At 35.1% G+C, this 23,155-nt stretch overlaps 1 protein-coding gene across 1 annotated transcript in view; it reads left to right on the top strand.

Moving 5' to 3' along the window:
• Positions 1-2,607: 2,607 nt before the first annotated feature.
• The window catches only part of STPG2 (sperm tail PG-rich repeat containing 2), a gene marked incomplete at its 3' end in the record, with an annotated part of 294,294 nt that continues 273,746 nt past the window's right edge, over positions 2,608-23,155 (top strand). Inside the window, 3 exon segments of the mRNA XM_065878286.1 lie at positions 2,608-2,716; positions 10,034-10,146; positions 18,511-18,675. Coding sequence (XP_065734358.1) covers positions 2,608-2,716; positions 10,034-10,146; positions 18,511-18,675 — 387 coding nt within the window.

The following is a 23,155-nucleotide window of genomic DNA, read 5'->3' as shown; positions in this document are numbered from 1 at the left end:
TTTAACGCTACTTAAAGCAAATTCGCACCCCCCAAGCTTTATTTTTAAAGTTTATTCTTGTGGGAGCCAGCACAGAGAAACGGAAAGAACCCAAATTTTGCAGTCAAATAAACCTGAGTTCAAACACAGTTTCCATCTCTTACTAATACTATGGAAATGGTTGTATTGTGTGGTTGATTAGCATTAAAACTATTTTGCAGGAACTGAGAAATGCTGAACCAAATTCTTTATTTTGTATTCATAAATAATTATAATACTGTTAACATTTTAATTTTTTTTTAGCAGTACACCCATTCTAAACTATTTAAGAAATATTTACCACACTGAGAGATAATTAAAAAGGTTGCTGTTCTCATTTAAAAATATGTTCCAATTCTTAAATACTGTGTACCGTTCTGGTTACTGAACCATAAGAGGGAAATAATAGCTGGGAAAGGTAGACAGAAGAACAGCCACAGTAATTCAAGGAAATAGAGGAAGGATTTTCACACTAAAAACTTTTCAAAGAAAAGCCTTTTGCAAGGAACACAGAATTCTTAGAGACGAAGTGTTACACAGTCAAAGAATGTAGAGGTTGTACCTCAGTGGTGTGATATTTAGATGGGATCTGGCCACAAGGCCCAGAAACGCTAGAGTCCTGCCATTGATCAGCTACCCCTCTCTGTGAGGTCGCTGAGGAAAGAACATGGACTGAGGTCTCAGGCAACATAAAGAAATTCTACATTTCTAGGTGGTACCTAGGTCTCAAGGCTACAAACTCCCCTTTAGAGATCTGTAAATAAACTAGGATACACCTATGAAGAGCTCCTTTTGTCTAAGTTAGGTTAGGTCCAGTGGACAAAAATCAGATCAGACAGAAAGCATATAAAGCCTGCTTTACCACTTCCATTTCCAGTCTCAAAGCCAACTCTACCCCAGGAAAGAGTAATCTAGACTGTTGCAGATGTGAAAAGCCAGAAGGAGGATGTGAGAGCCTTCACCAGTGCCTACAGCAAAATGGCTGGCACCTGAATTTGCTTTTTGGGGTTCCCATATAGTTGAGTATCTAGTTTCTTAGTAGGAAGAAGAGGTATCCAAAGTACTGTAATATTTTTCTTATCATTTTATTCATCTCTCTTGTCATCTCTTGTTATGAATTACACACGTCTCTTTTTCCATTAGATATAGAACCCTTGAGGATGAAAACTTTCTTATATCTTTGTATCCCCATAACTTAGCAGGATACTGAACCTACAGCATATGCCAGTAAGCGTTTTTTAAGTGACTAAATGATTATTCAGGAAGCTACTGAGTAGGAAAAAAGGTACTACAGATACATTCTTGTGAGGCAGATAAGGCTTGTATGGAGAGCATTCTAACATATATGGAACAATTAAGCCACAATAAATGACCCACAGAATTGAGTACTGAACCGTGTCCTCCAGAGTATAAATAAGTACAAATTTGTAGTAGGAACACATTAAAGTACTGTAGCTCATTTGGGGGTAAGGCATGGTCAAGATAGGATTTGTTTAAGCCTTTAGAATGGTTAGAATCCGGATGGAATCCTTGCTGGGAAAAAACAAAAAAATCCTGAGACAACTTTTAGGTGGATTCTGACATAGACTCCTTAAGGCCTTTGAAGAAGCCTGGTTTCTTTCGCCTAAGGTTAAGAGGCTCCTTGGTTTAGTGGGGTGGACTGGGCTTTCTCAAGGTCTTTACTTATACACAATGTAATAAATCAATGCTGCCGTTGCCTGGTATCTGACAACAGGAGCAGCTTTCAGTTACCTGAATTTGCATTGCTTCGGTTGGTGAGTTTTTCGTCTCCTTCCCCCGGTTCTGTTTCTTGTCACCACCACCTTCTGGGGTTCTCTTAGCACCCTTTGGACTATCTATGGGATAAAGTCAGAGTGCTTTCCCCCTGGGGTGCGAGTATAGTCGTGGTAGGAGTTGGGGATGAGGTTGCGGAAGCGTTTCCCTTTGCACTAAGGCTTTTCTTTCACAGCAGCTGCTAGTCTCTTCCCAGCCACCCTGACTTAAAGGGGAAACGGACCACGGTCAAATTACCCCTAACGCCTTCCAAAGCGTTTTCTAGAGCTTTTCTGAATCGCGATGCAACGCGATAAAAGGAGCAGCGGGCCTCGGCCCCGCCCTCTGCTGGAGGACGCCGAGAGCGCGGGGCGGAGCGAGTGGGGAAGGCGTGCAGCTCGGTGCGCATGCTCCCAGGGCTCGGCCAGGGAAAAGCGCTTGAACCTCTCTCACACAGACTTCCGGGTGGAAAGAAACGGGCGGAGCCAGCTCCGGAAGCAGAGGGGTGGGCGCCTACTATTTAACCTCCTTCCTTGGAGGAGCGGTTCCGCTCTCGCTTGGTGAACGGATGAGCCTGCGGGAGAACTTCTCTGTGCTCGTGCTTCTTTTCAGTTTTCCACGCGGCTAGAAATCGACCTGGGAGTATTCTGACACCAATGAGCAGGTGGGGCTATAGCCCCTGCGCTAGCACCTCCATTTACAGAAGTTTTTCCCAGGCCTCCAGAAATTGTTGACGGCTTCTTTTTGCTCCACATCTCTTCTAGCCTCCCTGTTTTTAATCCCTTTGCAGTCGCCCACCCTTCCCCCCACTCCGTTATGTATGCTCGGGCTCCCCGTGTGCTTAGATTGGCTGAAGCTGGCAGCACTGAGGATCATGTGGGTCCTGGATCCTACCAGGTACCTTTCCTGAAGCAGCAGGCAACAGGTAAGGTGTAGAGAAAGGCAAGCCTTCTGTAACAGGCGCCTCACTTTCAGCCTGCTCCGCTTCTGTGCGCCTGAGTTAAAACACTGTAGTACCACTTCTTAAGTATAACACATGAAGTAGGCAGGGAAAATACTATCCTTATTTTACAGATGATAACTGGTAAAATAATTTGTCGCATTTCACAAGGCCAGTAAGCGTGTGGCGAAGACTTGATTTTACAGTGGCTGTCCACATCATACTTTAAATGGTACAGATTAGATCTAGGATTTTTATTTCCTGGCCCCGTTGAGTATGTGGGTCTCCAAATCTCCTGTGTACTTCTTACCGCTTTCTGTCTCTTTTCTTTGTAATCCTGCCTGCCTCACACACCTTTCCTAACTAACCAGAGAAACGTTAATTTACTGAGATATAACTTTTATATTTCTGTTTTGGAATACCTTTTAAAGATAGTCCCATGTATTTTTTCAGGTAGATGCTTCCTATCTTACCATACCCATCTTTTTTCAATATACTTAACGAGAGCCTGTTTATCCCACGTTCTGTAAAGAAAAGCTGTACTCTTTGACAGGTGGGGTGGGAATGGATAATTTAAATAATTATTTGCTCTCATTTGTTAGCAATTTTAGTGGCTAGGGGGTGACTTTTAATAAATACTTATAATTTGCTTTCTGCTTTTTCTAATATGATTTTTGTGGGGCTTAATACCATCCAGATTACACTTTTTCCCTTGTTAGCCTGCATTTTCCCTATTGTCACACTGTTCCTGTATTTTTAAACAAATGCCAAGATCCACTATTCTGTTAACATGTTTGATGAGATTAGGGTATTAGGTTGATTTAAGTTTCTTTGGAGTACAAATTTGTCATTGTTTTAATCTTGAATTTTACTGCTTTTCAGCTTCTCCTATTGATATCAGTGTTCTTGGCACTTATTATGTGTCTTTATTTAATGCAGCTGAGTCCTTATAAGCATTAACTCCCTACCAATTTATTAGCCACCGACGACCACCGAAAATGCTAACATTTATGATACTTTTCAATCCTTATTTTATTTTGACACAACTGACCGTTGTCTTTTTAGAGATATTTCTTCCCTTGGTGTCTGTAACATCATTTTTTCCTGGTTCTTTTTCCAACTATTGTCTTGGAACAGTGCCTGATACATGGTTGGGACCTAGCAAACATTTGTTAAATGCTGAATCAGGTATCATTTTTCCGCTCTTCAACCAACCCTCCATAGTCTTCTTTAAAGGGTTTTATTTTTCTAAATACCTTTTAAATGTCTATATACTGTACTTCCCATCCTTTGCTTGTTGCTTTTCTTATGTTTACTTTTTCATTCAAATCCACAGCTTCAACTGCTATCTATATTCTGATTCTGATGACTCGCTAACAGTCTTTAGAGATACAGGTGATTCATATCTCTAAGACGAGCTTTCTCCTGATCATCAGGCCTTTGCATTGCCAATTACTTCTTTTGGACATCTCTACCTGGGTGGTCTCTGGCATCTGAAATTCCAGGTGTCTGAACTTATCACTTTCCCTACCATCACAGACCCCTTTGAAAAAAAATGCCATGTCAGTTGCTTATAAACTTTTAGCTTTGGAATTATTTTAGACTCCTTTTTTTTCCTCTGACTGGTCACTCCCATTGATCATTAGAACCTATTGATTTTCTCTTCTCATTCTCTCTCAAACTGGTTCCCTTTCTTCATTTAACTGCCCTTGGCTTAGTTTGGGATTTGTTATTTTTATTCTGAAATAAACCAATAAAATATTACTGGTTTCTCTGTTTCAGCCTCTAACAACTTCTGTCTTATGGCTAATGTAATCTTCCTAAGATATAGTTATGTTATTTGTTTAAAAAATTCCTTTTAACACTAAGGTTAAAATCTGAACTCCTTAACATGCTGCATGAGATTCTTCATGATCCCTGGTCTCTCACTTAACCTGATCTTTCCACGCACCACACTTTCACCAGCACTTAACCTACATATCAGCAATTCCAAATTTGCATTGTCTATAAATTCATGTTCATTCACCTCCATGCCTTTGTACTTGCTGCTACCTTTGCTGAGTAATCTCTCTTTTCTTTCCTTACTTGGCTAATTCCTACTTATTCTTTGAGCCTTCGGTAAAGTGAAGTTGTTCTTTGACTCCACTCTGTCTCAGGTCTTTCTTCTTTGACTCCTAATGACTCAAAGCACCTTGATACTATATTGTAATTATCTGTTAACTTATCTGGCTGCCACATTAAAGTGTGAGATTATTGAGGGCAATAACCAAGATCTCGACTGTGTTAGTCTCAGTTTTTAGCTCAGTACCTTAACACGTATGTAAAAGAAATAAACAATAATTCTTGAAAGAAAGTTTAAAAAAATCTAATGAGTTACATATAGCAGAATTAAAAACTTATAATTTGACTTGTGTGAACTTTGCTTAGAGATCAGTAACGGGTTTACAAGGCCCTTCTTTTACTGTTTTATAGAATTGTGCCTTGTTGACCTATGAAGGAAACTAGGAAATTCCATATTTGGGAACTTTGAGCAGCTGCATCCTATAGAACCCTGTTTTAGTAATACTCAGCACTGACATGCTAATAATAATAATCAATAGAGGTTATAGGTGTTTCTTTAGTCATTTCTCTACAGGATTCCCTGGCAAGATAATTTAAAAGTAGCTGTTACCTCTTTCCTAGGTACATTCTGCTTTACACCTCTTTGAGGTCAGTAACACTGGACTATACAGAAGTATACACACTTATTTAAGGGTCAGGGAAATTTTGTAGAGTATGATGTAGGAAAAGCGATGTTGGGACTTTATGTAATTTACTTGTTACCTTGAATTACACAAGAGGAGAAGATCTTAGTCTTAGAACTTCAAAAGAAAGGTGCAGATACTCTTTATTCTCAACCTTTCTCTTCTAATTATCATTTTCCTCTTACTGTAGGCTGCTTGGTCAGTCCTCCAGTGTGTTGTCTTCATATTTTCCTCAGAAAATTCTTTCCACATTAATTTTCAAACTTCATTGCCTTGACTTTTGTCCAGTTGATCAGGGATTTCTACCCAGGATTTGCAGCCGGAAAGGAATAGGACTCAGCTGCTCTGATTTCATGAGTGGGAGAGGTAATGGATATTCTAATTCCAGATTAGTGACAGCTGCTCTTGATTTTCTTGCAAATTATCTGAGAAGCAAGCAAATCTTATCTCATTAAAGCAAAGCTTTCCCATAAACGACCAGCCTAGTAAGATATGATAAAAACATAGTCCTTTTAATAATGTGACTGCTCCTGGCATTATTGTGCTGAGGAGTATTTCATTGCTTTCTGAGCTTGATTTACATAACAAATGGTACCCCATGTTAGCATGTATTAGTTATCTGTCCTGGTTCTATGTTAGTTATCTAGGCTGGGTGACAGTGGTTCTTAATATATTCTTTGCTAAATTTCTTCTTTGATGGGAAAGCAGTTTTATCTGCCGCAGAAGCACGAGCTGTCCATGGTCTTGTACTCCTACCTACATGCTTATGCCGGCAATAATGGTTTTATCTTATTAGCCATTCAGAATTTAGGGAGAACATTTTAGGGAATTCTATCTTTATTTAAGTTTAAATAAAAATATGTATGTGATTGCTATATAAATGTTGATGTCCCCGAAGATAAGTATATGTTTCAAAGATCTAGCTATTGCTTTTACGTGAAGAACACCCTGCTTGCTTTGTACAGTAGTTGTGGCTGCAGAACTTGTCCTTTATCCCACGCCCCCCACCTTCTTTCTCAAAAGTTAGACTGACTTTTATTGCTTCATGCCAGTCTGATTTCTGCTGTTGGTGCCACAAACTTAATATATCTCAAATTGAACTTACTTCGTTCTTCTCGAATCTTATCTTCTCCTATATTCTTCTTTCTACCTGACAGTTTGATTTATCATTTATTGTTGGCACTTAACATGTCAGTATAGTCATATGTCCCAAATCAAACTTAAAATTTTTCACTCCACCAACCCTAATGTGCCAGAATCGTCTTCTCCTATATTTTGTATCTTAATAATTAGCAGCACTGTTAGTAATGTAATTGTTTATTTGTTTGGCTTCCCCACTATTTGAGGCAAGGGTTTAGCTTATTCATTATTGTACCCTAACTGCCTCTTTCTGACGTGTAATAAAGCATTCAGTATTGCTAAATGAATGACGAAAGGTGTAGTTTAGAATATCACCTATTAATTCTATATTTATTTAATATGCATGACAGTATGACAGGGAGACCAACCATCCTGGTTTATCTGGGAATGTCCTGACTTTAGCACTACAAGTCCTGTGTCCTGGGCAAACTAAAGACAGTTTGTCACCCTAACTGTACACAGTAGGCATATAGTTATGAATAAAACAGAAAAGTCCCTTCTCTATGGAACTTATTAGTATAAACATTTAAATTTTCTTGTGGTTTTACTTGAGCTCAATATTTCATACAAACTTTTAACCTATTGATGAAAGATTCTTTTGTGATTAATATTGGGAAACTGCAATGAAGATTTTATGAGTACTGGCTTTCTTGAACACATGGGGCTATTGTGTAGGGTTTTTTTTCCCCTCATTTTTATATGAATTTCAGTATTTTGCAATTCATTTTATGTTTCTTTAAATAGATTCAGTTAGAATCTCTGCCATGTTCTGATGACAGCTGCCTCAGAACTAGCCTGAGCTTAGCTTTCTTAGTTTTCATATCTATCTCACATTACCTAAATGAACATAAATTTTAAAAAATATACCTTTAATTGTGAGATGAAATACTGATGCAGAAAATTGCATAAAATTTAAATAACTTAAAAAGTGAATACTCAAGTAAAGAAATACAACATTGCAAAATTGTCTTTTCCAACCATAACCCTTTCCCTCTCCCCTACAGGTAAGGACTATTCTAATTTTTATGGCAATTAATTCCTTGCTTTTCTTTATGGATTATTAAACCATATTGATGAAATGACCCCTTTAACATAATGAAATGTCTCTCTTATTCCTGGTATTCTTTGTTCTAAAATCTGCTTCATCTGATTTTTTAATTTAGTCACTCCGGCTTTCTTTGATACATGGATGTGTGGTAAATCTTCTTTCATCCTTTTATTTTTAACCTCTGTGTCTTTATGTTTTAAGAGTGTTTCCTATAGACACCATAAAGTTGGGTCTTGCTTTTTTATCTAATCTGACAGTCTCTTTTAGTTGGGGCATTTAGAACTGTTCCATTTAATTTCACTATCAATATTGTTGTGTTTAAATTTAATCTCTTGCTATTTGTTATGTATTTATCTTATCTGTTCTTTCTTTCTCTTCTTCTTTCGCTAACATAGTTGAATGATTTGAGTTTTTACAAAAATGGTTCTGTTTTTATCTCCACTGTTGGTTTACTAGCTGTATCTCTTTCTTTTATTACTTAGTGGTTGCTCTAGGGTTCACAATATACATCTCTAACTTATCACAATCTGCCTTCAAATAATATTGTACCACTTCATGTGTAGTGTATGAGCCATACAACAGTGTGCTTCTGTTTTCCCCATCTCATTCTTTGTGCTATTGTGGCCATATATTTTATTTCTACATATGCTGTAATGCCACAATGAATTGAAATTATTTTTGATTAAAACAGTCAATTTTTTTAAAGTGATTAAGAATTGAGAAAAAAATGTCTTTTATTAACCCATATAAAATTAGTTGTTAATCCCATTCAGTATACTTTTCATTACAGAAGTTTGATTTGGGTCTTTTTTATATCTTTATCTCCTCATCATGTTCATCTTTCTTCTACCTTATTGAACATATGAAGAATATTTATAATAGATATTTAATGGTTTTTGTGCTAATTCCATCTTCTCATTCCTAAATGTGTTTCTTTTCATTGACTTTTCTCCAGTTTATAGGACATATTTTCCTGCTGCTTGGTAGAACACTCTCTGGTTGTTTTCACTATTCACTTTATATAATCTGTAGCTTGGTTTCTGTGTGCTTATATGTGTGTTTTGATTGAAATCTGTATCTTGTTCTTTGGTTGCTTACCCCGATTTGGAACATTTCAACTGCTGTCCTGGGTTTCTCAAAACTTGGCTTCCTTTTAAGGATTTCTGTTATGGTCCTTGTGTTGTTTTGTTTGTTTATTTTTGCTTTGGGGTAGCAAATTCAAACCATCAGTCGCTAAATTAACACCCAGAGTTTTAACATCATTCATGAAGCTTTTTCTAATCACCTCAGTGTGGTTGAGAACTTCTCTTTTTGACCCTCTGGGCATTTTTTAGCACTTCAGATATTTTTCCATGTTTAAAATTATTTTAGTACTTTTCTTAATGCTTCAGTAGGTTGTTGCTTTTTAAGGGTAAGGTCTGCATTTGACTCACCTCTTTTGTACTTTAATACCCAACACAAATAAATGATTTTTGATTTCAATTGCATTTTAATACATGAAGGCCTCAAAAGAAACATTATTTCTGGTTTTAAAAATATATTATTAGTCCAGATTAGCAAGCTTTTCAGCTGTACTAATTATCACCATAAATCTGCATAGTGTACATTGTCCTTAGTTGTACAAGATTCTCACAAGTTTTGAGTCCTCACTTTCATTCTTTTATTACCTGTTGAATATAGCTGCTCTATTTTCTGTCATTTTTTCTTTAGTATCTATGTTGATTAAACTAAGCTCATTTTCTTGCTATATTTCTTGAAAATTTTTATCAATCTTTCAGCAGACTAAATCTGTCTACTAAGTTTTCTTACTGAGTATGTCTCTGCTTGTATCTTGGATTTATAAACCTTTGTTTGGGGTCAGGCAATCAAGAAATACTTACCGAGTGCCAACTATGTACCAAAGCGAGGAAACATGTTAATTACTTCCCGTAAGCTCACTCTAAATTATTTCTATCTAGGCTCTGCCTATAAATTCATATATGCTATTCTCTATAATTAATATGTTTTTCCAATATATAAAACTATGATCTTCTGAGGATGAAAATATTTTATTGGTTAAATAGAACTTCCATTTTCATCTCAACCAAATATGCTTAGAAGGAAAAAAACTTGTTTTATTTTCTTTAGATATTTTTTCTGGTGTTTAGTAAGTCCAGTTCTGTAGGTTCTTATATTTAATGTATATTAATACAAATTATGCTCTTACATAAAATTTTTGAAATGCAAAAACTTCTGTGGCTAAACATTAGTTCTAATAATACAGTCTCAGCAATTGAGGTTACCAAATGATGTTATACATTTTGAGTGCTTTTTCTCTGAAATTATCGGAATCCTATCTTATCTGCCGGTGATATGATTTTACTTTCATAGGTGGCTATGCACCATTCCTTTCTTTGGCTGCCAGAGAAAGTACTTTTACTGTTGCCTCTAGCACTGAGAAAGCTGTTCCAGGTCCAGGACACTATAATGTTTCAGAGGTGCAGGTAAATTTATAATAATTGTCTGAGTTAATAAAAATCACGCTTTCTTCCTCTAATAGACTAACATGTCATTTGTCATATTTTATTTTCCCTTCCTATGATCTTCTTTCACCTTTCAATCTATATTTTGCAATTAGAATAAGAGAAAAACAAATGTGTTCACTGTCGGTTGTCTGGTTGGGTGTTTGTCATTAATCCACATATTTTATAAGACATAAAACATTGTTACATGCCTCATAGACCTTGAGATTCCTGAATGGGAGGATAGGACTACTGAATTAATTAAGGCCCATGAAAGTTGTGCAGATGGTCAAAATATGTAGAATAAGGATGGCAACAGAGTGAAGGAATTGGTTTGTGTGCCATATTCTAAAGCTATAGCTATTGCCATTGTCTTCTATTTCTTAAGAGTCTGTGACCAGAATATCTTCATTGGTCCATTTATGTTCAGAAACAGTGGTTGTAACTCCAGCCTTTATAATCATTAATAAAAAGTTTTCCCTTTTCATGTAAATTTTGTACTCATTCATAATGACTCCTACTTGACCCTAGCAGACCTTTATCTCCCCTGTTGGAGGCCCAGATCAAGTCATTGATGCCTTAATTTTTACATTAGATTTTCTCAAACCCCTAATGATTCTACCAGTTAGGGGTTTTTGGTTGCAAGCAATAAAATGGATTTTTAAAACAGATACTAGGTTTATCATAGATTTATATGTAAGGTACTTGGGTGGCTCATAGACTTGAAGGAAGAATTGAGCAGTCAGGACTTAAAGAAGGACAGGACTAAGATAATCCCAGGTATTTTGGTAGTAAGAACTTCTGCATCATTCAATGGGAAACTGCCATTAGATAACTTAATTCTATAACTTCTTCCACTTTTTATGTGTGACAACACTCACAATTAAAATCCCCAGTAGGGAAAATCTGATTGGTCCAGTTTTATTATGGACCCACACCTATGATTCCTGGGCCAGGGGTTCCTGTGTTTAGAAGCTCCTTCAAAATCACAAAATATAGGGGAGGTTTGATTGTCCCAAGGGTGGCAAATATGCTGCTATGAGCAGATAATAGAAGGGATGCTGGACAGATAAAAACAATAGATTTCCATTATTTTTCACCCCTTGACTGCCTAGTTCTCTCTCATGCACACAACATACACACACTTCTTCCCATATATATAATCTTAAAAGTGCAATTATTTTATGTATAATTTTCCTTCCCAGAAGGAGCCAAATTAGTATCTAGCTACTGCATTCAAAGATGGTATTACAGTGTCACTGCTAAATGAATCCTGGATCTCTAGATTTGGGCTATTTCTTGTTCTTGAATGTTCCTGTTTCATTATTCTGCAACTTATAGATTCGATGGTAAATATAACATGAGCTATTATAAAGAACTGGTTAGGATTGTGGAGCTGGACTGGAGCTAGCTCTAGACTACCTAGATTCAAAATCCATCTCTGCTACTTACTAGCTGTGAGTTTTAATCTTAACCACGTAATCTCTTTGGGTCTTAGTTTCCTCATCTATTAAGTAGGGGTAATAACTTGGTAGGCTTTTTCTAAGGATTAAATATATTAATAAGCATTTAGAATAGTGCCTTATTATAGTTGACACTCAGTAAATTTTAACCATTATTAGTGTTGCCATTTTATAATAGAAAGGGGAAAAAAATATAGGGAAAATGAAAGGAAGTGTTGTATGAAGCAAGGAAATACAGGTGGGGACCTGTTCTGTTTCTGTAACTGATCACGAGGCTACGGGTAGCTTAAGATTTTTCCATTACTCGTTCCATGTTCCCCATGTCTTCAACAAGAACTTTATCCAGTAGAGTTCTAAGCTTAGTGGGATCACCAGACTCTTCAGATCTAAGGCGTCTCAGCTCTTGGTTCTTAGGCTTGCTTTTTAACCTTTAAATAAACTTGCTCTTAGCATTTTCACTGGCTTACTTAGTAGGCTCTGCAGGGTGTTCCCTATGTTCCATCCCACCACACTCCTCTTGGCTCTCATTAGTCCTGTTTTTCTGTCCGGGTCAGGGTTAATCACCCCAGCCAGTACACAAACCTTATTTCGTTTTCTGCTTGGTAGCATAAAGAACCTGGAATGGCCAGTTGGTGGTTCAACTTCCAATTCAGGGAAACATGTCTTGCTTCTCCCTGGCATCTTAAAACTTTCAGAAAACTAGAGCCTAAAGCACAAAAAGCAAAACAGTAAATAGTGGGACATTAGACTTAATCGTTAGAAGTGTCACTCCTGCCTACACTCCATGGCTCACAGACCAGACCAGCATATTATGGGTATATGGGCTCGCTAGTTCTACCAGTATTTCCCTCATTAAGCCTGATCTGTAACTTCGGTGTTCCAAGAGGGAAATGTAATAAAATAACATAATAGGTAGATTTCAAACTTGTTAAATGTGACAGGTATCAAGATGTTGGAGTGTTATTTTAAAATTTATTTATTTATTTATTTTTGGCTGTGTTGCGTCTTTGTTTCTGTGTGAGGGCTTTCTCTAGCTGCGGAGAGCGGGGGCCACTCCTCATCGCGGTGCGCGGGCCTCTCACTGTCGTGGCCTCTCTTGTTGCGGAGCACAGGCTCCAGACGCGCAGGCTCAGTAATTGTGGCTCACGGGCCTAGTTGCTCCGCGGCATGTGGGATCTTACCAGACTGGGGCTCGAACCCGTGTCCCCTGCATTGGCAGGCAGATTCTCAACCACTGCACCACCAGGGAAGCCCTGGAGTGTTATTATATATTAATACTGATTTTAGTCAGTTCCTGTAAAATAATATAAAGTGCAATTTAGATCAAATTTTATTTTATTCCAAATTGGGTACATTTCTTGGATTTCAAGAAAAGAAATTAGGAAGTGTGCTTTTTTGTATAATAGATGATCTAAGAAAAAGAGTTTTGGTATTCTCTACTTTTCTTCTTAAAATTATAAACAAGTGCCAAGAGATGATTGATTTCCTTTGTTTAAAAAAATGACTTATTACTTATTTACATAGTTGCTGTTGATTTTTTTGTAGTTTTAGGCTAAATTCTTGCAGAACTTTTAGAAGTTCAAGAAGTGTGAATTTATCATACTATTTGAAAAATAAAGGGCATTTCATTTTATTTTATTTTATTTATTTATTTATTTTTGCGGTACGCGGGCCTCTCACTGTTATGGCCTCTCCCGTCGCGGAGCACAGGCTCCGGACACGCGGGCTCAGCGGCCATGGCTCACAGGCCCAGTCACTCTGCGGCATGTGGGATCTTCCCGGACCGGGGCACGAACCCATGTTCCCTGTATTGGCAGGCGGACTCTCAACCACTGCGCCACCAGGGAAGCGCAGGGCATTTCATTTTAAATAGCTGAATTAGGAAACATATTTGTAATGTGACATAGGTTACATATTCTGTAAATAATTAATATATTAGATAATAATTAAAGGGATAATCTTACTGGAAATTAATGCATGTATTTAACAACTTATCTTTATACTTTTCTTTTGGAAGCATAGGTTGACATGTTGCTTTCTGTCAGAAGTTAGTAAATATTATTTGGAGACTTCACATGAAATTTTAAAAAACCAAAAATGTGGGTTGTATTTGTGAGGGCCCACCTCCACTGTTAAATACAGAATACTTGAGGCTTTTATAAAAGCAGAATATTTGGGAGTTGAAATTCTTTTCCCCTATTTGGTCTCCTCTATTTCTCTCTTCCTCTTATGGTTATTTCACTTTAGCTATGGTTGTGGCCATTATTCACAAGTTGGGGTTGGGGGTATAAGTTTTGCCTTTATAGCTCTTGCCCAGTTATAGGCAAAACAATTTCCTTTGCTTCCTTTAGCATATCTGAAGCATGTTAATTTTTTTCAAAAGGAAAAGAAAAATAGAAAGGAGCATAAAGGAAATTTGCTTAGTAGAAAAGAACATAAAGGAACTTAAGAAAATAAAAGAAGCAGAAGAATCAAATTTACAAAGTACAAGCTTCTGATCCTTTGATAATTAACTTATTAAGTCACATAATTTGTTTTGTTCATATTCTGTTTCCTAGGATGATTCTCACTCCAGAAGTTCAGTATAAATGTCACTTATGTTTTCTGGTTGTCTTCTAGTTTCAGACCTGTTTCTGCATGGCAGATACCGTTTTGTTCCTTGTTACATGAGAATGGTTCTAGATGTGGGGATGTCTTCCCTGGGTCCAGATAAATAGTTTATTTCTTATTTCTTACTAGCTAGGCCTAGGAATAGATGTCCAGATTAGGTTTGATTTTTGATTGGAGAGATACATCTCATTAGAGCTGAATGATAGTCTGTCATATGTGATACAGAGCATGGCCTCACACTTCATATGAGACTCTGCTTCCTGTAGAGCTTAGAGATTGCTGACAATATAAAAATTCATCAAATAGCCTTTGCATATAGACAAAGCACAGTTCTCAAGAAGTACTAAGACCATTGTCTCACAGGTTTTTATATAAAATGTATAATTACTTAGTAATATAATTTTGGGTCATTTATCTGACATATGAAAGTTCCTTTTGTAACCATTTGTAAAATAGTAGAATTGGTAATTATGAATAATCTGAAAAAATCCTGGTTAATTTGTACACAGTTAAAAAAAGTCAAATTGATTTTACTATTCTCTGTTGAAGTATTCAATATAAATTCAAATTGCAGTTTGAAATGTCAGATCGTAGAGACTATAGTAATGGCTTGCAAAGAATGGAAATTTGAGATCTTTTCTTTTCACATGATTTTATTATTTAATCTAACTTGTTAATTTTTTTACAAAATCATTAAAGTCTACTCTTATAGATCCAAACTCTTTAAACATAAGAATTGTGATCTTATTAAAACAGTAATCAAGTAGCTAATTGACTATCTAATTTGACTCATTTTTTTAAAAAGAAGACCTCTTTTGTGTATTTCTTAAAAGCTGAATAAAGCTGAATAAGATGCAAACTAAAGATAAGCTCAGTTAATAGTGAATGTGAACAACTGACATGTACATGTCATGTGAAAAGGCCTGTTGGTAAATCAATAACAAAAAAACCTTATCTGATCAATCAAATGCCAACAACTGTTGGGTTGGCCAAAAAGTTTGGGTTTTTCCGTAACAGCGTACAAAATCCCGAATGAACTTTTTGGCCATTATGAAATTAATTGGCCAAAAAGTTTGGCCAATTAATTAAAATTAATTTCAATTAATTATGAACATAATTAACCCTAAACAAGCTTGGAAGGCTTGCTTTTCCCCTCCAATACGAGCATTTTTAGCTCATTTCTGAGGTATAAGTTCTCCAGGGGCCGTAAACATAAGCATACACTCTTTATTCTTGATTCACAGCTTTGGAGATGCCTTTGTGTTTGATTCCTGTTTTAAAACTGAGTGTTGCATTCTCTTAGAGTGTTCAAGGTACAGTAAATTTTAGTTTGAGTTCAGCATTAAAACTGACAGCTCTAATTGTCATCCTTTCTTATTACCCTCTCTCACTAGACAGTTGTCTTCAGTCAGGAGCCTTAACTTTCTCAGGCTGAGTTTTAAAACTATTAATATTCATATTAATATGTAATATTTATCAAATAGGTATTAATTTTAAAGTGTTTCTTTTAATTATTTCATTTTTTCTCTACAATTTAGTATAATATAAAAGGAGGCCAAAGTCTACAAAGCTGGGACAAATGTTTTAAGAAGTTTATTTCAGATGGTCCAGGGCCAGCAAGCTATGATCAGTCTTATCCTGGAACGTTAGCTATGAACAGAAAAATACTAGAGGCTAAAGAGCATCTTCAGTCAGTACATGCTATTTTGAATTATGCTTCTAAGGCCCTTTTTTAAAATTAAAATAAAGTAGAAATGGTTTACTGTTTTATGTGATTAGTACATTTAAAAAACTTACCATAAAAATTAGTAGGTTTATTAGTATCCATATTGTAGTTTATAATTAAATGAATATTTGATGTTTATAAACTTTAGTTTTTAACCATGTTAATATTTGACTTCACTTCTGCTTTTGATAAATCTATAATATAATCTCTTCTAATGTCTGTGGTGAACAGAAAGTAAGGGAGATTTAAAAAACTGGCTGAGTGGTTTACCTCTCTATATAGAGGAAACTCCTGTGTAAGTACTGTTAATAACACCGTGAAATTTGAAACATGACTCCTGAAATAAATAAGCTCAAAATTTAGATGAGAGAGGTAATATAGATCATTACTAACGCAAGATGAAATGTGACAGGTGCTAAGTGAATGATCATGTGATTAAATGCCATAGGAATTTAAAGGAAGAAGATGTATTTCATAACAGCTTATGGAAAAACCTGAACGAACTTTTCGGCCAACTCAGTGTTATGAGAGAGTCTAATTTGTAGGGGATTTATAGAGGAGGTTGGCTTTGAAGAATAGGGTTGGAATATGCATTCTAGGCGTGGAGGACTACATGAGTGCAGATAGAGAAGTGGGATCTTATGGAGGACAATGAGATTATTTTGACTGGAGTGAAGAATTTGTGTAGGAGATTAGCAGGTGATATGTTTGGAAAGGTACATTGGTGTTATATAAAGAATAATCTTTACACCAAAAGCCTACCCCTTTGAAATAATTAATAAAATCTAGCAGATTTTGGTCATAGTTTATTTAGCATAGTTCCCTCTCCTCTTTCCATAACAACTTCACATAGCTCATATTACTTAAATTTTAATCAGTTCTTTGTTTAGGAGGATATATTTTAGGGCTAAGTACTCAGTTGAATAATGTCAGTGTAATGACAATAAGGTTAAGGTTTATAAGTATACTTAAATATCAGCTCTTTCATGTGTGTGGACAAAGTAAATGTTCATTTACTCATGAAAGTGTTTGTCAGACATTTTTTGAGTAACTATGTGAACCAGACATAATGCTAGGCACTGATAATACTTAGAAGATAAATCACTGCTCCCTGGGATCTATAACTTTAACAGGGAAGTAATGAATGGAATTCAGCACAAAACAGTTGATGAAATGCTATTTTAATAAACATTTAATAAAAATTTTTACTAGTAGCCCGAAGTAGATAGTTGTTGGAGGGAATTAGGGATATCACAAACTGGATGTTGAAGAAGCATTCACTAAGGTTGGGACTACATTTTGGAAAGTCTTGACATCATGCAAATAATTTTTGAAAGTAGTGAATGGAGGGGAGGCCATTCAATACTTTCCTGTTTTAATTTGGTAACCAGTCTCAGCATCACTGAAACTACTTAATAGTTGTCTCTAATGATAAAAAAAGTGGAATTCTGCCAGTGATAGTATGTTTATGACACAGTTGTATATTGGGCATGTATGCAGTCAACTCTAGCATTTATTTATTTATTTAAAACCTACAGAAGATCAATATATTCTTTTTTTGATAGAAGTTGCAGACTCTATTTTTATTTTTTAATGAATATATGAGCTTCCCTTCATTTTTTCCTTGTTGGTTATCTATTTTAAATATATCTATTATAAATATATTCTTAATAAGTAATTTTTCATATTACTAAATTATTTAAATGCCAGTACTTTATTTGATGTATTCTATACTGGTATTACTAATATATGTTACTCCTTTCTGTTTTTACTTAAATTATAAAATGTTTTCCATTAAAGGAAATTTTGAAAAAAGGATAAGCACCTTAAAACTTCTGACTCTAACATTGATAATTCTGTTAATTTTTGCATAGTTCTTTTCAGTATCAAATCGTATATGTATATGATTTTATACACTTACATATAATTTTATATAACTTACATAGCTATAGTAATAAATTCAACTTTATATTTTAAATTTCCATTTAGCACCATATCAGACATTTTCCTTGCTACATGGTCTGTAAAATTAGGATATTTATATAGGGCACCGGTAAGATGAAGGTAAGTCAGGAGCTGGAAAGGAATGAAGCCAGAAAATGTTACAGAAAATATAAAGTTTGTTTTTACCTGGCAGATACTATGATAGCATAGCACAAGTAACCACTTTGAACTGCTGATTGCTGATGTGACTGTAGGAATGAATGCCTGTTTTTGGAATCACTCACGCTTGCTATACTAAGCAAGATAAATAACTGAGCCAGGTGAGAGATTCCATATCTCTAAAAGTGGCTTTAACAGTAGTTTAGTTTATATTATGGTTTATGTTACTATTTAATAGTAGTTTGGTTAAATCTTGGTTTATATTATGAGGTAAGACTTGAATTCACTCTTTTAAATTACTTTTACAGACAAACATTTTTGGTTTATATTATAAAACTTATAAAGTCAATATTGAATAGTTGTCTTTTAGTAAAATTTAATATTTGTTCATTCCTTTTCTTGCCTTTGAGTAAATAATATATATATATATTTTTTTTTTTTCAGAAAATGTCAAGGGCACTTACAGTTTCCAGAAGTGTTGATGTTCCTTCAATTCCTTCTTGTGGACGGTCATATGGTTATCATATTAATGAGGATGGCAGTATCGCAGAACATTTTCCACCTGCTATTGACAGTACACTAGGTCCAGCATACTATAAACCTCAATTTGTAAGTATGATACATTTCACACTGATCGTTGGAAGACTGTTTATTATTATGCATGTTCTAGTTAATGTAATACTAACTGCAGTAACAGATAGACCCCCAAATCTCAATGGCTTAATGCAACAGAAATTCTTTTTTTCCTCATTCATATGAACATTTCTTGTTGATAAGAGATGTTCCTCCATGTAGAGATTCAGCGACACAGGCTTATTCCATTCATGTTACTGTCATCTCCAAAGGCCTTGGTGTCATCTGTATCCAGCTCGCAGAAGGGGAAAGAGGACAGAGAACTGGTAGTGGGGGTTTTTTGTAGGCTAGGCCTGGTAGTTAAATTTCAGGCACATGGATACACTTAACTCCAAGGAGCCTGGGAAATACAGTCTAACTGTATCCAGGAAAAAGAGGAAATAGTTTAATAGTTTAAGCTTAGGCTAAAGCACCTTATGAAACCATTTGGTTTTTGGCATTAGGTATACTGGGGTATTTTGGAGTCTTAGATACTTTGAATTGTTAAGTTTTTATTCCTAAAATATTTTTATTATAATTTATATAATTGCACATAGAGTTGAACAAACATAAAAACAGATAACCATGTACCCACCATTTCATATAACACATATTAAAATTTTATTGCACTCAAATTAGCTATATTTTAAAATAATTATATTATTACAATTATTATCCTACCCAATTTCCCTCCCTCCATTCTTTTCCCGTTGCCAAAGTAAACAGTAAATCTTTACTACGTATAAATAACGATATGTATTGTTGTATGATTTAAAACATTTAAGTAAATGTTATCATCTGGCATGCAGGTTGCTTGCTATTTCACTTAATGTTATATTTTCTAGATTTAGCTATATCAATATACTAGATCTAATCCATTCATTGTTTCCAATTAGTGAGTTTATTTTTTAAAAAAATTTTAAATTTTGAAATAATTTCAGATTGATAGAAAAGTTAAAAGAATAATACAAATAATTCCCATATACCTTTCACTTAGATCCTGCAGTTAATGCTTTATCACATTTGCTTTATCATTTCCCCTCTATATTTATATTTTTATTTTAATTAAGCAATTTCAGAGTACATTTAAGACATGATGCCCCTTTACTCCTAAATACCTTTAATATAAAATTTCTAAGAACAAGAATTCTCTTTTATAACCACAATGTAATTATCAAAATCAGAAAAATTTCATTCATATAATCCTATTATCTGTAGATATTTTAAAAATATTACTAATTATCTCAATGATATTCTTTAAAAAATGAGTTTTGGTCAAGAGTCCCATCTGGTATTACAAGTTGCATTTAGTTGTCGTGTCTCTTTAGAGTCCTATCATTGGGAACAGTTCTTCAGTCTTGCTTTGTCTTTTGTAACCTTGACTTTTTGAAGAGTACAGGCTGTTTATTTTGTAGAATATGTCTCAGTTTGGGATTCGTGTATATTTTATCATGATTAGGATGAGTTTATATATTTTAGCAGGAATGCTACATAAGTGAAGCATCCTTCTCAATGTATCACATAAAAAGGCGCAGGATGTTTACTTATCCCGTAGTTGGTGATGTTAACTTGAGGGGGTGTCTTTTGGTTTTATCTACTGTAAAGTTACTATTTTAAAAAATTTATAAATATTTTGGAGAGGTTACTTTAAGAATGAGTAGATATCCTATTCCTTATCAAACTCTCACCTATTAGTTTAACATCCATTGATGATGCCTGAATCAATTTTACTGATGTTTATCAAATGGTGGTTTTCTAATGTCATATTTTCTTTAACATTTTTTTGTTGGCACTTTACTTACTATAAAGAACAGCTTTATATTCTCCATTTATGTATTTATATCAGTATGGATTCATGAATTCCTGTTTTACTGAAAAGGTTGTAATTCAATACTCTCACTATTTATTTTGAGGTTAAAATGATCTAATATTTGACCCTTGGGAGCCCTTTCAGTCTGCTTGTTGTGTCTTTTTGACATATCTCCATCATTCTTTGAGCATTTCTTTATTTTATGGCACAATAAAATGTTGCAGGTTCATCTTATTTTTTCCATTGCCACAGCTGTTGGAATCAGTCATTTCCTCAAGTAGCTCTACTTTCATTTAGTGGAGAATGATATTTCAAAACAAGATCAGTACACTAGGTACATTTGGGGTATTATTTCTTCTAGGCCGTCTCAATGGACAAAGTTAGAAATCTATACTTTTTCTTATCTATTAAAAACTTTGAGCTTATATTGATATCTCTGATTCCAGTTCAGTGCCACATGTTTGTTCTTGTATTTCCTTTTCTGTGTTTGATCTCCCTTCTCCCACAGTGAGAAGCCTGGTTCCCACTATCCTCAGTATATTTACTTATTTGCTTAATCTTGTAAAACACTGAACGTAGTTTCAGAATTGCTAACCCATCACTTCAAAAACCAGACTTGAGAAGGTACAAAGCTCTTACCTCTATGTGACCTTCGGGAAGTGAAAGCTAAGACAGACTTGTAAACTGCCTTCTTGAGTGTTGAAGGTGTGTCTCAACACATGCACAGTGCACCTCTGCAAAGGTTGGAGGACCTACTCGTTCAAAGCCTTAAGAAAACCTCTGTCCAACAATTACCTGACCAGTTGGGTAGCCAGACCGAGACTTAAGTGGACACACGTGACAGAGAATATAGAATTTAGAGAATTAGTCCAGAAATCACTAAACAAAAAAACCCACAATAAACCTTTGGGTCAGGAGGGAGATTCTGATTTTCGGAGTTGCCACATTATATTATCTAAGATGTCTGGTTTTCAACAAAAAATTATGAGACATGCAAAAACAACAACAGAAATAAGACCTATACATAGGAAAAGAAGCAATCATTAGAAACTGTTCTTGAGGAAGCCAGGATGTTGGACTTATTAGACAAAGTCTTTAGTTCAACTATTTTAAATATATTCAAGTAAATAAAGGAAGGTATGTCTAAATAATTAAAGGGGAATATAAAAACAATGTCTCACCAAACAGACAGTATTAACAAAGATAGAAATTATAAAAAACAGCCACGTAGAAATTCTGGAGTTGAGAAGTACAATCATGGAAATGAAAAATTCTCTAGAGGGATTCACTAGTGGATTTGAACTGGCAAAAGAAAGAATTAGCAAACTTGAAGACGAGTCAATTGATATGCAACCTGATGAACAGGAAGAAAAAAGTATGAAGAAAAATAAACATAACGTCCGAGACTTGGGGGACACCATCAAGCACACGAACGTATGCATAATGAGGGTCAAAGAAGGAGAGAAGAAAAAGGGGAAAGAGAGAATAGTTGAAGAAATAATAACTTGAAAACATCCCAAATTTGATGACAATCTACACATACAAGAAGCTCATTGAATTGCAAATAGGATAAATTCAGAGAGATGCACACCTAGATATATCACAATCAAACTGTTGAAGCCAAAGACATTGAGAAATCTTGAAAGCAGCAAGAAAAGTGACAAGAAATCCCCAAGAAGATTAACAGCTGACTTATCAGAAACCATGGAGGCTGGAAGGCAGTGAAGTGATATATTCAAAGTACTGAAATAAAAAAGATTGCTAATCGAGAATTCTACAACCAGCAAAACTATTCTTTGAAAATGAAGACAAAATTAAGACATTCCCAGATAAACAGAAACTGATAGATTTTGTCTGTAGTACACCCTCTAAAAGAAATAGTAGAGTTCCTTAGGATGAAATGAAAGTTCATTAGACAATCACTCACATTCTGTTTAAAGAATTAAAGTACAAAGGTAAAGGTAAATAGACAGGCTGGTATTTTACCTTTAGTTTGTAACTCCTCTTTTTAAATTTCTATTGATTATAGAACACACTAGAGATAATACATTTTATCTTCAAATACAGGTATTTGAAGACCTGATAGACTGCTCCTTACTATAAAACTTATGAATAACCAACTTACCTCTGATAAAATGGAGAGTAAAGATATTGCAAGTTATAGATATGTCTCCTGTTCACACCCTTAGAATTCCCATTTCTTTCTGGCTATAGGGTCTTTTATCCCAGGAGTATTTTGCTCTCCCTGTCAATGCCATGCCTGTTTTTCCAGGCCTTGACTATCCTATCATCCTGTTAATAATATAAAAATAATTAGTTTTCATCCACAGACAGTGCCAGTATCTTAGGTATTTGAGTAAGATATGCTCAGAAGAACAATGGAGATAACTCTGTAAAAATTACATTGAAATTAATGGAAGTCCTGTGGTCTAATATCAGTATATTCTGTCCAAGGTAAAGGACAATTATGAAAGGTAGTGTAATGGAACTGGACTGCTTGTGGTTATTTCTTGGCTTCACTACTTAATAGTTATTTGTCTTTGGCCAAGTTACTTAAGCTCTTTGTGCTAAGTTTTCTTATCTAAAATATTCTGGGAAAAACTTTGGTTTAATATATTGGAACTAGTATTTCTTTTTCACAGTAGTCATTGATCCTTGGTCTCAGCT

This window comes from Phocoena phocoena, chromosome 5 (assembly GCF_963924675.1).
Source record: "Phocoena phocoena chromosome 5, mPhoPho1.1, whole genome shotgun sequence".
In the NCBI taxonomy this organism is placed as follows: domain Eukaryota; kingdom Metazoa; phylum Chordata; class Mammalia; order Artiodactyla; family Phocoenidae; genus Phocoena; species Phocoena phocoena.
The sequence above is the reverse complement of the archived record's forward strand: the minus strand, read 5'-3'. Positions and strand labels throughout refer to the sequence as shown.